General features: G+C 48.8%; 1 protein-coding gene across 1 annotated transcript; it reads right to left on the bottom strand.

Annotated features, from left to right (window-relative positions):
• Positions 1 to 6289: 6289 nt before the first annotated feature.
• tektl1 (tektin like 1) lies at positions 6290 to 17453 on the bottom strand. The gene is made up of 6 exons (XM_078566262.1): positions 17196 to 17453; positions 15950 to 16151; positions 11313 to 11479; positions 9548 to 9643; positions 8627 to 8740; positions 6290 to 6576 (listed from the first exon to the last, which is right to left on the bottom strand). The coding sequence occupies exons 2-6, from the start codon at positions 16146 to 16148 to the stop codon at positions 6376 to 6378; spliced, it is 777 nt and encodes a 258-aa protein (XP_078422388.1). The 5' UTR covers positions 16149 to 16151; positions 17196 to 17453; the 3' UTR covers positions 6290 to 6375.
• Between the last annotated feature and the right edge of the window lie 683 nt (positions 17454 to 18136).

The following is an 18136-nucleotide window of genomic DNA, read 5'->3' on the forward strand; positions in this document are numbered from 1 at the left end:
CTTCACCGTCTCCGAGGTTAAGGAGGTGGTGGGCGGGCGACTCCTCGTAGCAGACGTAATGTACAAGAACGCTCCACTCCGGTTAATTAACGTGTATGGCCCGGCACAAGGGGCTGAGCGGCTGGAGGTTTTTCAGCAGCTCCCACTGCTGCTGGCGACCTCCAGGCCGGTCATTCTGGGCGGTGACTTCAACTGCATCATCGATGCGGCTGGACGATCTGGCAGGGCCGGCAGCAGATTGGACGCTACGTCCAGATCCCTGATGGAAACAGTTAAGGATGCCAAGCTGCACGACGTCTTCAGCAACCCTGCAGACGGAGCGCAGCATAGATACACCTGGTCGCGGCCAGACGGGTCCATTCGTTCCAGGATAGACTTCCTGTTTGTGTCCCGTGCATTCACAGTCAGATCCACCGACGTCAAGCCGGTGTTCTTCTCTGACCACTGCCTCCTACTGGCGGACTGCCACTTGGAGAAGGACCTGAGGGTGGGCAGGGGGGCATGGAAGCTAAATGTGCAACTGCTGACCCCAGAGAACATTGAGGAGCTCAAGAGGGATTACAAAGGTTGGAGAACCGTGAAACCCCTCTTTGAGTCCCTGACACACTGGTGGGAAGCGATCAAGGGAAGCATCAAGAAGTTTTTCATCCTCAAAGGCACCCAGAAAGCTAGAAAGGAACAGAGGGAAATGTCCCGACTCCAGAAAAAGATGCAGAATCTGCTCCGGCTGCAGTCGATGGGGGTCGATGTCAAGGAGGAGCTCCAAGAAGTGAAGGGCCAGCAAGCCTCGCACTTTGCCTCGGAGGCCTCCAAGATCATCTTCCGTTCCAGTCCGCTCCGTGGAGCAGGATGAGACGTGCTCACGTTTCTTCTTCCAAAAGGTACACAGAGAGCGCTCTGTGATCAGCAGCCTGAAGGAAGAAGACGGCTCAGTAAAGTCATCACGGTCCGACATTCTGAGGATCAGCAAATCCTTTTATGCCGGATTGTATGACGTGAAGCCCACGGACAGCACGGCCTCCCAGTCCTTCCTGTCCTCTATCACGGAGGTCTTAGACGACAGTACGCGGGAGAGCCTGGACAAACCGCTAACTCCTGATGAACTGACTAAGGCCCTTGAGTCCTTCGAGAAGAGTAAAACTCCCGGAAGCGACGGCTTGCCGGCGGAGTTGTATTCGGCTCTGTGGGACTTGATCGGCCCAGACCTGCTAGAAGTGTACGAGAGTCTGCTCCTGGCCGGTAGTATGTCAGAATCCATGAGGAAAGGCATCATCACCCTCATCTACAAGCACAAGGGGGAAAGGGAGGAAATTAGAAATTGGCGACCCATTTCACTGTTGAATGTGGACTATAAGATTCTGTCCAAGGTCATCGCCAATCGGGTCAAATCCGCTCTGGAATTGGTGATTCACCCTGACCAGACCTGCTCTGTGCCAGGCAGGAAGATCTCTGACAGCCTGGCGCTGCTCAGGGATACGATTGCCTATGTACAGGACAGGGGTGTGGATACCTGCCTCATCAGCTTGGATCAGGAGAAGGCCTTTGACAGAATATCGCACACCTACATGGGGATGTGCTCTCCAAAATGGGGTTTGGGGAGGGAATTCGAAATTGGATCCAACTGCTCTACACTAACATCAGTAGCGCAGTCTCAATCAATGGGTGGGAAACAGATAGCTTTCCGATTAAATCTGGAGTCAGGCAGGGCTGTCCTCTCTCGCCTGTCCTTTTCATGTGTTGCATAGAACCCTTTGCCGAGTCCATCAGGAAGGATCCGGGCATAAGAGGAGTGACGATCCCAGGCAGTGGAGGCACTCAGGTAAAAGCCTCCCTGTACATGGACGACGTCGCCGTCTTCTGCTCGGATCCGCTGTCGGTGCGCAGACTGATGCACGTCTGCGACCAGTTCGAACTGGCCTCGGGAGCCAAGGTAAATCGTGGGAAGAGCGAGGCCATGTTCTTTGGGAACTGGGCTGACCGATCCTTTGTCCCCTTCACTGTCAGGGCTGACGGCCTGAAGGTGCTGGGGATATGGTTCGGAGGGACCGGGGCATGCGTTAGAAACTGGAAGGAGCGAGTGGCTATGGTGAAAAGGAAACAGGGCATGTGGGAGCGACGCTCCCTCTCCATTGCGGGTAAGAACCTGGTCATCAGGTGTGAGGTACTCTCGCTGTTGCTGTACGTGGCGCAGGTCTGGCCCATTCCAGACTCCTGCGCGATGGCGATCACTCGAGCCATCTTCCGCTTTATCTGGAGGTCGAAAATGGATCGTGTCCGCAGGGACGCGATGTACAAGCCTCTAGATAAAGGGGGAAAAAACGTGCCCAACATCGCCCTCATACTGATGGCCACCTTTGTGTGTGGCTGCATCAAGCGGTGCGTAGACCCTCAGTACGCAAACACCAAGTGTCACTACGTGCTGAGGTTCTACCTGTCCCCGGTGTTGCGAAGGATGGGTCTGTCCACGCTGCCGTGGAACGCTCCAAGTAGTTGGACCGTGCCGTACCACCTGTCCCTGGTGGAAAAATTTATGCAGAAAAACACCTTTGACCACAAGTCCATCAGGCAGTGGTCAGCACGTAACGTCCTAGAGGCCCTGAGGGAAAAGGAGAGGGTGGACCCTGTGGGATGGTTCCCCGAGCAGACTGTCAAAGTCATTTGGCAGAATGCCTCATCGCCAGAACTTTCCAACAAGCACCAAGACGTAGCTTGGCTGGTGGTGAGAAAGGCCCTCCCCGTCAGATCCTTCCTACACGCCAGGAGGCTCACCCCCTCTGCACGTTGCCCTCGAGGTGGCTGTGGTGGGGAAGAGACCGTTGTTCACCTCCTTGTGGATTGTGCCTTTGCAAAGAAAGTCTGGAGAGAGATGCAGTGGTTGCTGTCGAGGTTCATCCCGAGCAGTTCTGTGACACAGGACTCTGTGCTCTACGGGCTGTTCCCAGGGACACACACCGAGACAAACATCAACTGCAGCTGGAGGATCATCAACTCGGTGAAAGACGCGCTTTGGTCTGCCCGAAACTTGTTGGTCTTCCAGCACAAAGAGTTGTCCCCGACCGATTGTTGCGGACTGGCACAATCCAAAGTCCAGGACTACGTGCTGAGGGACGCACTAAAGCTTGGGGCAGCTGCCGCAAAGGCGCAATGGGGAAGGGTCGCTGTCTAAGACCTTTCTGCCACAGCGCACCGAGAGACTGGGAACTGTTTAGAGCCCCTCGGGCTGTACAGCTCAAAATGAAAGGCTGTAAATGATTGTAATATTGTTTGTACTGATGCACCTGGTGATACATTTTGTAAAAGTTTAACCTGGGTTGTACCCTTGTAATGGTGTTTTTGAAATGGTTTGGAATGTGATTGAAGATATTTTATGAATAAAGTATATTTTTGCAAAAAAAAAAGGCAAGGAGGGCTACCCTGCTCGCCTATCCGCCACCACTTGAAAGGCCTGTTAACGTGGGATCTCTCAATGGGCCCACAGGTTCCCAGAGGCAACGGGGGACAGTTTAGCTGCCTATGGGCGGTCTCCCGGCAGCAATGGCCTTTCTCTGCCTGCCTGACAGCAGTTGCAGCCACATGGGCCATCGCAGGGTGACCAACTGTCCCGTGTTTCGAGGGATTATCCCTTATTTTGACAGTGTCCTGGCCTTAAAGGAGGTCTTTTCTCCCATCTTTCTGTGGAAGGTTGATCCTGGGAGTCTCCAAGTTGATTTGAGTGATATCTGAGTGGGACCGCAAGTGAGTGAGTCGGCAAGCTCAATGTTGTGACTCAACAAGAGTTGTAAGTTTTAGTAGATTTTAAACCCCTCTCTCTATGCTGGTATGGCCTCCAGAACCACCCACCGGTCCCAGGGTCAAAGAGTCCCTTAGTTTATCTCATAAGATAGTCGTTTGGTGGTACAGAACTTGAGTATTGCTGAGAAAAGACATTTTGTTGAAGCTTTTCATCTTGCACTCATCAGGACAAGCACAAGAATACCAATGTCAGGGGAAGCAACAACACACTATGAGCACAGAGTGCTGATTGGTTGGCAAGTGGACTCTGATTCGTGGAGGTATTCCTCCAGTTAATGGTGACTGACAGTTAACTGCCAAGCATTGTTTGAAATTTAAACCAGGCTGCTTGGCTCTGATTGGTCAAGGCATTGCCCTGAGAAATGGATCAGCAAATGGCTATCACTTGTTTAGCTGAAACAGGTGCAATGTGTGTACATGTCCTTTCTGTCTGCAAAGAACAGAGCCCTGTATATTAATATATGTAGCTTCCAGTACATGCAAATAGTAATGAGTGCAAGACGATCTTTCATCAAAATGTCTTTTATCTGCATTATCCCATAAGGGTTAGTCACCCTGAGCCACCCAATAGTGAGGATTTCCCACTCCCCTTACCCACAGTCATGGCCCGGCTTAGTGCAAAGGGCATTTTTAATTTCAAGTTTGACAGGTTAAGAGAGATGGCATCTCCATTTTGAAGGGCCTCCTGCCTCACTTACCTCCCATTGCAACCTGCCGCTGCTTTCAAGCCGGAAGGCTCAGCTTTGAGAGCCTGCCCACCATTGTTAATCAGACAGCAAGCACGCCCTTTGACCATTAATTGTCATTCTGGAGAAAATCGCAGGGAGTGCCCGTCCTCCACACAGTGGGGGATTCAGACCCCATTTGAGCCTAATGGAATCGCTCACAGGGAAAATCCTGCTCAGTGTTTCAGTTGGATGACCTTTCCTCAGTCCTGAAACGTGAACTCTGTTTCTGTCCCCACAGATGCGGCCAGACCGCATCAGATGCGCTGAGTGTTTCCAGCGATGGCATCTCAGATTTCCAGCATCCGCAGTATTTTGCTTGTGTATTGTTGTGACGTTTGAAACGTAGCAAGAAGATCCCAGAAACATCAATGTGATAACTGACCAGATCATCTGTTTTTAGTGATGAGGGATAAGTATTGGAAACTACACGAGGGAGAACTCTGCGGGTCTTTTTCAAAATAAGTGCCGAGGGATCTTTCACAGCGCCCTGAGAGGGCAGGCCAGCTGAGTTTAACAATAACAACTTGTTACACAACACCTTTAACATAATAAAATGCCCCAAGGCACTTCACAAGTGCGCATTATGAAGCAAAATCTGACACTGAGCAACATAAAGAGATGGAAAGGCAAATAGTCAAAAGTTGGTCAGAGTTTAAGGAATGTTGAGGGAGAACAGGAGTTAGAGAGCTGGAAAAGTTTAGGAAGGGAATTCCATAGCTAAGAGCCTAGGCAGCTGAAAGCACAACTTCCAATAGTACAGCAACTTTCTTTTTATTCGTTCGGGATGTAGGCTTCGCTGGCTGGGCCAGCATTTATTGCCCATTCCTAATTGCCCTTGAGATGGTGGTGGTGAGCTGCCTTCTTGAACCGCTGCAGTCCATGTGGTGTAGGTACACCCACAGTGCTGTTAGGGAGGAAGTACCAGGATTTTGACCCAGCGACATTGAAGGAACAGTGATATATTTCCAAGTCAGGATGGTGAGTGGCTCGGAGGGGAGCCAGGAAGTGAGTTACTCACCTCAGGGGCTTTGGGAAGTCAGGAGGTGAGTTAATGGTCCCAGGATTCCTAGCCTCTGACCTGCTCTTGGAGCCACAGTATTTGTATGGCTAGTCCAGTTCAGTTTATGGTCAATGATAAGCCCCACAACGTTGATAGTGGGGGATTCAGCAATGGTAATGCCATTAAATGTCATGGGGGTGATGGTTAGATTCGGTCTTGTATTTATAATCAGGGATGCTCAAGAGGCCAGAATTAGCACGTGCAGACATCTCAGAGGATTGGCTGACGGGGGAGCTGCTGTGGGAGATTACAGAGATGCGGATTCCAAAATCCAAGTGTTGCTCGACCAGGAGCCAGCTTGGGTCAACGAACACAGGAATGATGGGCAAACGGCACTTGGTGCAAGGAAGGAGATGGGCAGCAGAGCTTTGGATGACCTCAGGTTCATGGAGGGTTGAATCCAGGAGGCAGTTAATTAATTGCAAGGAAAATTGGACCAGTCTACAGCGTCTAAAGTGTTTTGACGTCACAGGGATAATATGGAATGGCAACAGGGCAATTAGCCAGGATACAAACACAGGAGAATAAAGGTCAGCCTGTCAACAACTGTCCCTCGCCTGAGGGACAGACCTGTACTCCATTTGGCTTTTGACTGAACTGAATGCAGGCCTGACTACCATCGTTTGTAGCTCTGGAAGGTTATTTGTTTGGAGAATCCTCCTTGTCAACAGAAAAGAAGTGAAATTTGGTGCAAAGAATCAGTAGAACGAATGATTAAAATGTTTTAATTATTGCTCATAAAAAGGGACACCAAACACTTTAAAAAAGGACGTCAATATACCCCAAGTCCTCCGTTTAGTTGCCACTCAGTGGCTTTGACTCGTCAATGAGTATCCTAGCCGGCGCTTTCAGTTTGCGAAATCGAACTATCCCCGCATCCACGCGGTACCCCGCTTTTTTGTCATGAATGTTCTCATTCAGTCGCTTTCTTGCTACCTGCAGCATTTCAATGTTGCGACTGGTTTCCGCCATTGCGTCATTTAGTACTCCGATACCCTATTTGAGGGCAATGGGGTTGTGGGGGGGTGGGGGGGGGGGGCGGGTGGTGGGAGGGCAGCGAGATAAAGCAGAAGAAATTGGGTTAAACAGAAAGCTACTCTTACTCGACATCTCAAGTATGCTTTTCAAACACGTTCCTTCACAGGTGGGAACATTTTCTCTCCATCTACCCCACCCACTCTATCCCTTCACCATCCTAAAGAGCTCTATGAGATCATTCCTTATCCGTCTCTTCTGGAGAAAAGAACCCCAGCCTCTTCAAACTTACCTGACGAGTATGTTCTCTCAGCTCTGGTATCACCCTTGTGAATCTGTTTTGCGTCTTCTCTAGTGCCTCTAGATCATTGTTATCTCCCTCCCTAACAGTACCTATAACCACATGGTTCAAGGCAGCTCACCGCCACTTTCTCGAGGGCAACTAGGGATGGACAATAAATGCTGGCCTAGCCAGCGATGCCCACATCCCACGAACGAATAAAAAAAATAATAAGAACAGAAAATGCTGGAAAAACTCAGCAGGTCTGACAGCATCTGTGGAGAGAGAAACAGAGTTAACGTTTCGAGTCCAGAATGACTCTTCCTCAGAGCTTGTGGCACTACCAATCAGTTGTGTAGCTCAGCGCAAGGACGAGAAGGATGGGCTTGATATAATATGGAAAGCAGAACAGCTCTTAAATTTGGTCTAGGCCTGTTCCATTCTTTTTCTTTAAGTCAGCAACACACTTGCTCTCGGCACATCTTTTGTTTATTTTCTTGCTCCATCTCCATTCCCTTTGGCCCCGGAAGACTAACCCTTCTTGCCATTCAATCTCTCCTGTCTTTCGCCCCATCACAGACCTTCCTTTTATACCTATCCCACCTCCCCTCAACAATCCTTGCTCAAAACCCATCACATTTCTGACTTTCCCCAGTTCTGATCAACAGTCACAGACCTGAAACGTTAACTCTGTTTCTCTCTCCACAGATGCTGCTGTACCCTGCTCAGTACTCCCAGCCATTGCTGTTTTTAATTCCAGAATTTCCCGCTTCTTCAGTATTCCGCTTTCTGACTTGCACTCTCACCAAGGTTCCATGAAAGTTTAACACGGAATCCATGCTCTTCAATTCTGCACCTTCAGGAATGAACCCCAATGCTTTTCTGAATGAAATTATTAACCAGCTTCACTGCTTTGAGTGATTTATGTTAAGTGTATGATTAGATCCCTTTGCCTGCCTATTCCATTTGAAATTGTTAACATCTATGCATTGCATGGCCTCCCTATTCATCCCATCAAAGCGTACTGTTCTGTTTGGATCAGTTACTGAAACATCAGGGTGCTCGCCTATTATTTTTTTTGAAGCCAAGACACATTTTTAAACTCAAACTAGCCACTGTGCCCACGGCACACCCATTGGCAAGCCCATCCTCCTCACCTTGCGCTGAGCAACACAGCTGATTGGTAGCGCCACAAGCAAACCGCCTCTCACCAAACCCGCCACTGAAACTGGGTGAAAATGCCCACCACGCCTCCAGAATTGACAACATGCACCACCATCCTGAGAGTCCAGAACCTCAGAGACGAGCCAAAGGGTCCTGCCACAAATAAAACACAGACTCAAAGAGCTGTAAGGCACACACTGAAACTAGTTCTCCCTTTGTACTTAGGCAGGCTTTCCAAAAGACTTCAGTCTCACTCCTTGCCTTTCCGCCTCGCCATTTCTCTGTTTTACATTTGCTCAATTTCTTCTGTACTCTTTTAAAAGCTATTAAGGATTCTGCTTCTGCCGCTGTTTCTGGAACATTCTGTGCTGGGTTTTTGTCTTTACTGCCCAAGAATACAAACAGGAGCATGCCACTCAGCTCTTTGGGACTGGCCCGCCATTAAACTAGATCACGGTAGATCTGTATCTTCACTCCATCTTCCTGCCTTAGTTCCCTTAATAGCTGTGCCTAACAAAAATGTAACAACCTCAGCATTTGGAAGTTCTCCGTTGACCCTCACTGGCCTCGACGGACTTTTCGGGGCAGGGAAGAGAGTTCCAGATTTTCACCGCACTGCATACCAACCTTGACAATAGTTGCTGCCTCAGGAAGTTGAGTAGCTGGGTGACGCTGGTAAACCTTCACCAGTGGTCTGTCGAGGCGTTCACGTGTCGTTAGGTGTTTACTGGTCTCTGGGCCCTGATGGACAGGGGAAAAGGAAAGCAGCATTAATTTCAAGCCATCAGTAAGAATAGAGAAGTGAAGTCAGCCCTGGTTCCTGTTGCTGATCTTTGTCCCTAACCCCAATTGGAAGGAGAAGGGACGCGGCAGGTTTAAGGGAACAGCACCACCTCCAAAGTCACACACCATCCTGACTTGGAACCATATCGCTGTTCCTTGTTTCAGGATCAAAACCCTGGAACTCCCTTACTAACAGCACTGTGGGTGTACCTGCACCACATGGATTGCAGCGGTTCAATATGGCAGCTCACCACCATCATCTCATGGGCAATGAGGGATGGGCAATAAATGCTAGCTTTGCCAGCGATGCTCATACCCCAGGAATACATTTAAAAAGAAGATCAAAATTCAGCACCACCTACTGCAAAGCATTTGGCCTGTGGGCATCAGACACAGGGCAGGGACAAGATGAAATTAAGCCACTAACACTCACGAGACGGTACGAATGAGTGGAATTCCAGTTGTTCAGTCTGGGTCAATAGCTGACGTCTCCGATTAAGTTGTGTCACAAAACCTGGGTGGGGGAGTGGCGAGGGTGTGGGGAGGAATTTCCATTGAAAAATAGGTCTCTGTATTAAGAGGGTGGCAATTTGATCAGCAGTCATAGGTCATCTGTAGAAGGTGGAGTGGGGGGAGGGTGTCACTGAGCAGTGATGCCCAGGCTCAGTGTGCCCTCTGTGGACCTCCTGGACACGGTGTCTTTCCTAGGTCAGATTTCACCAGCCTCTGCAGAATTCCCCATGGATGGGACATCTTCCTACGTACCAGAATTATGTTACTTGCTAATTCCATCTCATCATACCAGCGCTGCGTTCGATTAAAGGCGGCTCTGGTCTCCCCGGCACTGACCTCCATGTGTTGCTGAAAGAGAGAATGACACAAACGAACAAGAGTTAGCCAGTGTGGTCCCATCCGAGAAATTATTGTAATCCAGGTTTCACTCGCAGCTCTGGACCTCATGTTTTTGTTCATGTTTACCAGCAGAGTCCCCTGTGGCACTGATCATGATAGGTTAAGGATACGCTGCTTTAGACTGTTAGCCGCGTTATGATGTACAGAATACATATTAGGGTGTCAACTTCCCTACCCACAGTCAGACACCAATTGATGTTCCTCTCTCTCACCTCCGAGTCAGAAGGTTATGGATACAAGTCCCCAATCCTGTTACATTTGAGTACACAATAGGGGTCTGATGCTGCCAGAGCTGCACTGAAGGAGTGCTACAATGTTGGAGGTGCCCTCCTTCGGGTGGAATATTAAACTTCAGTCCCGTCTGCCCTCTCAGGTGAACCTAAATGATCCCATGGCACTATTTCGATGAGGAACAGGGAAGGTCTCCCCAGCCTCCTGGCCAATATTTATCCCTCAATCATCACAAAACCAGTATTCTCATTGCTTATGTGAAACCTTAATGAATGCCTTCAATTTGGTTCATTGAACATGACATGATTTCCCATTCACAAATTCGTACCAGCTCTCTCTGTGTACTCAGTTTCTATTTGCCAAAGTTCAGTACTGGTCATTACTTCATTGCTGTTTATGGGAGCTTGTTGTGTATATTTTTATTTAATTCGTTCATGGGATGTGGCCGTCGCTGGCTAGGCCAGCATTTATTACCTATTCCTAATTGGCCATGTTCAGAGGGCTTTTAAGAGTCAACCACATTGCTGTGGGTCTGGAGTCACATGTAGGCCAGACCAGGTAAGGGCAACAGATTTCATTTCCTAAAGGACATTAGTGAACCAGATGGGTTTTTTCCGACAATCGGCAATGGTTTCATGGTCATAAATATTGGCAACCCTATAATGACCAACATCCCCGCCAACGTCTGTTTCGCAGCACACAGCTGATTTATTTAAGTGTGCAGCCCCTTTAAACTTTTTCTATGGCCACGAATATGCAATAATTTAAAGGGACTGACTTGTCCATTATTTTAAGGGACAGTCCCTTAGTTTGACAGTTTGTCCTTAAGGGACGCCTTTTGTCTTTTATTCCCAGGATAGGCTGTAGGAGATTGAGCCTGGGAGTCTCCTCTTACCTTTGCCTCTGTTTTCTTCTGTGAGCATCCGTCCCTGCCCTACCAGCACCACCCCACCCCCTAGTCTTATGGTCACAAGCAACATACGCCCTCTTCACCACCAACCCCAATGTCAAAGTGGCCCTTATTTTACTTCACCAGGGTTGGTTGCCCTTGCCGCATGGCTTATGGAGAACATTGATGAGGGCAGTGATTCTACCCATCAAAAAGTACTTCCCTGGTACATATGGGACATCCTGAGGTCGTGACAGGCGCTATATAAATGCAAGCTCCTTCTTCCTGGTCATCGCGGCAGAGAGTGCCATGTCCGTGGGCACCAAAGAAATTGTGTTATCGCAACTACTGGGAAGTGGGTTGGTACCCGAAAGAGAGCCATCACTTTCCAGAGAGGGGGAAAGGCTGACGGGGGGGTTAAAAAAATACGGGGAGAGAGGAAAACAAGCACACAAGTTACAAAAAAAACTAGGTCTTCTCTAGCAGATTAGTTCATACCGTCATGGCCACGCTCTCCGCCATTTTCTGAGTGAGCCCGTCGTTTACTGATTTCTGAGCACCTTTTATGATGGCAATCGAGTCTTCTATTAACTTGTCGATCTTCACCCGCAGGACCCTGGACTCAACAATGACATCTTTTGCATTATTCATCGCTCTATCGCAGGCTGGTGACAAGATGAGATTTAATCATTACTCCTGCACCATGGGTAACGCGATACAGAGTCCAGATCTGCGGGCAAGCAGAGTTAGGCCTTCTCAGGCTCCTCACTCTCCTTCACCCTCAATGCAGGTTCGAGGACCAGGATTTACAACAATGCCCGCTTAATCGTTAATTATGAAGCGCCACGATGCAGCGCCCAGGGGAATAACATTTACCTGCTCACAAACAAAGAACCCAGCAGGCCAGGTGAGCTGGCTTCTCCCCACTGCTCTGGACAGTGCAGCACTCCCTCGGTGCCTCATTGCAGTGTCAGCCTAGACTTTGTTCTGGGGTTTCTGGAGTGAGGTTTGAACCTGCAGCTGACCTCAATAAATAAGCTGATGTCTCGACCGCGGGTAGGCAGAAGGTTTTGAGTTATTGGACCCAGCACTTTACCGTGTAATTACAAAGTACCCGAGCTCAACAAGTTAGATGCAGAAAGGATGTTTCCCCTGGTTGGGGGGGACATCTAGAAGCAGGGGACACAGTCTCAGAATAGGAGGTAGGCCATTTAGGACTGAGATGAGGAATTTCTTCAGTCAGAAGGTAGTGAATCTTTGGAATTCTCTACCCCAGACGCCTCTGGAAGCTCTGTCATTGAGTGTGTTCATGGTAGAGGTCGATAGATTTCTAGATACCAATGACATTAAGGGATACAGGGATAGTGGGGGAAGATGGCATTGAGGTAGGAGATCAGTCATGATCTAGTTAAATGGCTGAGCAGGCTCGCGGGGCCGAATGGCCTACTCGTGCTCCTATGTTCCTATACAGTCATTTGGATGAAAGGTCAAACCTATCTGCCCCCTCAGGGGTATGCTAAGAGATCACATGGCACTATTTCGAAGAAGGGCACCCTGGTGTCCCGGCCAATATTTATCCCTCAACCAACATCGCAAACACAGATGCCCTGATCAACATCATATTGTGGGAGCTTGCTGTGTGTAAATTGGCTGCCAAGATTTTAAAGTGAGCACTTAATTAGCTGTTAAGCGTTTTGGGTGGGGGAGGTTGCGAAAGCTACCTTCCTTTTTCAAGTCAGCTGCTGTCATTCAATCGCCACATCAGTTGAGTTTCTAGTACCCTGGATGCTCCCCGGGCCCAAGTATCCTTTATCTCGTTACTTTCCTAATTATGGCAAGTTTTGAGAAGGTAAATCGGGAGAAACTGTTTCCTGCGGCTGGAGGGCCGATAAACAGGGGTTTGATGTGGATTTAAGATAATTGGCAAAAGAACCAGAGTGGGAGAGATAAGGAGAAGTTTCGTTTATGGAATGATTAGTTATGATCTGGATTGTACTGCCTGAAAGGAAAGCGAAAGTAGATTTAACAGTAACTCTCCAAAGGGAATTGGACAAATACTTGGAAGGAGAAAACAAATTGCAGGGCTATGGGGAGAGAGCAGAGCAGTGGGACTAATTGGAAAGTTCTAGCAGCAAAGAGCTAGCACAGGCACACTGCTGTATTGTTTCACTTCTAATCATAAAAGTGATTTCATCTCCAGCCACCCTCGGTAGACCATAAGACCATTAAAAAAAAAATCTGTCTATCTCAGCCTTGAACATACTTATAAGACGTAGGAGCAGAAGTAGGCCATTTGGCCCATCGAGTCTGCTTTGCATTCAATGGGATCATGGCTGATCTGATAATCCTCAACTCCACTTCCCTGCCTTTTCACGTATATGTGCATCTGTGTGTTTGACCCTGCCATACTCGAGCTGAACTAGTCTATTATCCTACATAATGCCAACTAGTTTATTCTCATTAAAGAAGTTATGGTACAAAACACTAGTTCGGCCTCAACTGGAGTATTGCGTCCTTTTCTGAGCACATTTTAGGGAGGACGTGAAGGCATTCGAGGGCGCACAGAAAATATTCACGAGATTGGTCCCAGGGATGAGGAACTTCAGTTATGTAGATAGATTGGAGAAGCAGGAGCAGTTCTCCTTGGAGAAGAGAAGGTTGGAAGGAGTTTTGATAGAGGTGTTCAAAATCATGAGGCATCCAAACAGAGAAGATGGGGAGAAACTGTTCCCATTGGGGGAAGGATTGAGAACCAAAATGCGCAGATTTAAAGTAATTGGCAAAAGAAACAATGGCGGCACGAGGAAAAGCTTTTTCACACAGCAAGTGGTTAGGTTAGGATCTGGAATGCGCTGCCTGAGATTGTGGTGGGGGCATCCAAAAGGGAATTGGATTATTAGCTGAAAAGAATGAATGTGCAGAGATATGGGTAAAAGGCACATGAGCGGCACTAGGTGAATTGACCCTTCAGAGGGCCAGCAAGGACATGATGGCCTGAATGGCTTCCTTCTGTGCTGTAACCATTCTGATCCCCTGATGCTTACAAATCTGTACATGCCCATCCTTACACGTCACACCCGGATTCAGTAGGACGGGGGTAGTGAGTGCCCGGCAATTTTGAAGAGTTAAACTAAACAGGGGAAGTTTTGTTCTCCAGCTCATTCTTTTAAACAAAAGCTGTAGCTACGTGTAAAATGCTATGATGCAGCTCATTTTCAGCCCACACTCAACTGTCTTTTTAAAAAGTTCCCTACACACAGCCTGGACACTAAACAATGGGCTGGGCCAAAAAATGTGCCAGTCCCCAGGGTCTCCCTAGTTCACCCGTGCCCTATCCTGTACCCCAAAAGTCCCATTTTGTCCGTGTCAGCCTTAGTTCAGTTCGTAGCACTCTGGCGAGGCAGAAGGTTGTGGATTCAAGTGCCACTCCAGAGACTCGAGTGCAAAAGTCTAGGCTGACACTCCCACTGCTGCTCTGAGAGAGTGCTGCACTGACGGAACCTGAAGTGGACTTGAAAGATCCCGTGGCAGTGCAGTATTTTGAAGAAAAGCAGGGGAGTTCTGCCCGGTATCCTGGCCAATCTTTATCCTTCCATCAACATAACAGAAAAAGCAGGTTATCCGATCATCGTCATGTCGCTGGCTTGTGGGAGCTGGCATAAGTTGGCTGCCCTGTGTCGTATATCAACAGTGACTGCACTTCAAAGGTTTGACTGTCAAGTGCAATGAGACATCCTGAGATCATGATAGGAGTGGTATAAAGGCAAGTCTTTCTTCCCTTTTTTTGCCAATGGCTCTGCAAGTCACTGATCTACGCAGCATCTGAAGGAACTGAACACCCAAGAATGTTCTGATGAAAGGTCATCTCGAGCTGAAACATCAACGCTGCTTCTCTCTAAAAAAGGCTGGAAATGCAGGCAGCATCTGTGTTTATATTTCAAGTAATAAACAGGGGCTTAATGTATTACCACTACATAGACTCAATTTCCGAGAGTTTTAGTGTAACACACCACAACATGTCACAATGGTCATTGGTCACCATTAACCCAGCTCCCAGGCCTTTCCATGGCCTGGTGTCCCAGACACTATGATACAGGCCTCTCCATGGACTGGTGTCCCAGACACTATGATACAGGCCTCTCCATGGCCTGGTGTCCCAGACACTATGATACAGGCCTTTCCATGGCCTGGTGTCCCAGACACTATGATACAGGCCTTTCCATGGCCTGGTGTCCCAGACACTGTGATACAGGCCTCCCCATGGACTGGTGTCCCAGACACTGTGATACAGGCCTCTCCATGGACTGGTGTCCCTGACACTGTGTTACAGGCCTCCCCATTGACTGGTGTCCCAGACACTGTGATACAGGCCTCTCTGTGTACTGTCCCTGACACTATGATAGAGGCCTCTCCATGGACTGGTGTCCCAGACACTGTGATACAAGCCTCTCTGTGTACTGTCCCTGACACTATGATAGAGGCCTCTGCACTGGTGTCCCTGACACTGTGTTACAGGCCTCTCAATGGACTGGTGTCCCAGACACTGTGATACAGGCCTCCCCATGGACTGGTGTCCCAGACACTGTGATACAGGCCTCTCCATGGCCTGGTGTCCCAGACACTGTGATACAGGCCTCTCCATGGACTGGTGTCCCTGACACTGTGTTACAGGCCTCTCAATGGACTGGTGTCCCTGACACTGAGCTACAGGCCTCTCCACTCGTGTTTCTGACACTGTAATATAGGCCTCTCCATGGGCTGGTGTCCCCGACAACACTGTGATACAGGCCTCTCTACTGGTGTCCCTGACACTATGATAGCAGCCTCTGCACTGGTGTCCCTGACAGTGTGATACAGGCCTCTCCACTGGTGTCCCTGACACTATGATAGCGGCCTCTGCACTGGTGTCCCTGACAGTGTGATACAGACCTCTCCACTGGTGTCCCTGACACTATGATAGCGGCCTCTGCACTGGTGTCCCTGACAGTGTGATACAGACCTCTCCACTGGTGTCCCTGACAGTGACACAGGCTCTTCACTGGTGTCCCTGACACTGTGACACAGGCCTCTCCATGGGCTGGTGTCTCTGACCCCACATGGGACTGTCCATAATCCATGACAACATTGTGCCTTACCATAAGTGTATGGGCCGACTGGTGTTGGTGAGGGCATCACGTTCACATCCCTGACTTCTGATAAAGCTTTGGTTATTCTCGGGGTCAGACAATCAGTTCTAGCTTCCTTGGTGGTCTGGCTCATTAACTGAGGGACCAGGTCAAGAACTAGCATTCGCTCTCTGTAGCATTCCTGCAATTCCTTCCGAGCAGCATCCATTTTCTGGAAGAGGAACACAGGTAGACAATATAATGGAAGAAGAGTGTGATTGGGCAGATTGTACATCTTATTTGCTTTATAATGTGGCACAGAGTTACCATCATCTCATTTTGGTTTTATTTAGCCGTTAACAAGGCTCCAAGGCTCATCTTATTCAGAGATACAGGTTCACAGCTCAGCAGATAAAAATCTGGACGTTCCAAGGTAAAGGTTCAAGGAACAGTGTCAGTGAAGACTGAGATCCTTCCCAAACCATTCACAAGGGCTATTATTACCCTACATGTGATCAGGTAGTAGGCTATTTGTGACAATGTGAAGGCTCACTCAACTGCACGATGGAACAGCAAACCTTAATATGTATCTAACCCTGTGCTGTACCTGCCCTGGGAGTGTTTGATGGGACATTGTAGAGGGAGCTTTACTCTGTATCTAACCCCGTGCTGTACCTATCCTGGGAGTGTTTGATGGGACAGTGTAGAGGGAGCTTTACTCTGTATCTAACCCCGTGCTGTACCTGCCCTGGGAGTGTTTGATGGGGACAGTGTAGAGGGAGCTTTACTCTGTATCTAACCCCGTGCTGTACCTGCCCTGGGAATGTTTGATGGGACAGTGTAGAGGGAGCTTTACTCTGCATCTAATCTATGCTATAGCTGATGTTTTTTCTAAAAGAGTCATTCTTGGGATGTGGACATCACTGATGTGGCTGGTGTTTATTGCCCTCCCCTTTGTTGCCCTAGGGTAGTGGTAATGGGCCTGCTTCTTGGCTGACAGTTGTATGCGACATGAGAGTCTGGGACATAGTGGGCCCAGCAACTCAGAAACAATCAAATTGGTTTGATGCCGAAGGTCATTGGTAGTGCCGGACCGGGTAAGGACAGCAGATTTCCTTCACTGAAGGACATTGTCCCCTTGAAAGCTTGGATGGTAAATCAAAATGAGGAGAGCATCTGAAAGTGAAAGCCATGTTGTGTGAATAAAACCAGGACTGGGAAACTAAAATTAAGAGCTCCGGCAGCTCCTCCCATCCCCATCCCTTCACTAGCTAACCTGAAGTATGTCTTTTATCGTGTGCAGCGGCACTTCCAGAGTCGGTTTGATATCCTGTAGATTCTTCTTCTCCAGGCCGATCAGCAAATCTGCCCCATCAGGTTCCTATAGAAACCAGCACACGGCCAGGTAAATGCAACAATCAAAAGCTACACATGACTGATAGTGGACGAAAAATTGCCAGCATCTTGGGGGCAAAATGGAAGAATCTCCTCACACCCTACCTCCCTCCTTCATCAAGGCATCAGCTCCTGCCACACTCCCCACATGTCAAAGAGATCAGCTCCTCCCTCTCTCCCCCAAAAGTGCATCAGCTCCTGCCACACTCCCCCATGTTAAAGGAATCAGCTCCTCTCTACCCCCATGTTAAAGGAATCAGCTCCTGTTTCTCTCTTCCTCTCTCTCTCAACCCCACAATAATAGGCGGAGCTACTAATTATCTAATTGATGCTTTGAAGGTGATTAAAGGATTTGATAGGATACACGGAACATGGGTACAGGTTGTACCGAACTTGCGGGGCAGAAACAGCTCATTTGGCCCAACTGGTCCATTCTTATGACCTTATGCTGCGTACAAACCTCTTCCCACCCTATCAGCATATCCTTCGATTCCCTTCTCCCTCATCTAGCTTCCCCTTAAACACATCTATGTTATTTGCCTCAACCACTCCAACAGTTAAACACAGTAAACTTTTGCCCCCAACAAGGGAGGATATGGTCACCAGGGATTTTGACACCCATGTCTCATCAGGAGACATCTACCCAGGATTCCCCACGCAGGGTTGGCCATCCGTAAGCAGACAAGGGGCGATTTAAAAGAGGATGAGCAATAATTTTCCCCACCCCCACCCCAGATGCCAATTAACGGCCAATTCCATCACAGTTCCCGGCAGGAGAGGCTGGTTGGCCCCAGTGTCCAGAGCCGATATTTACCCCTCAAC

The sequence above is a fragment of the Cetorhinus maximus genome, chromosome 21 (assembly GCF_964194155.1).
Source record: "Cetorhinus maximus chromosome 21, sCetMax3.hap1.1, whole genome shotgun sequence".
Taxonomy (NCBI): Eukaryota; Metazoa; Chordata; class Chondrichthyes; order Lamniformes; family Cetorhinidae; genus Cetorhinus; species Cetorhinus maximus.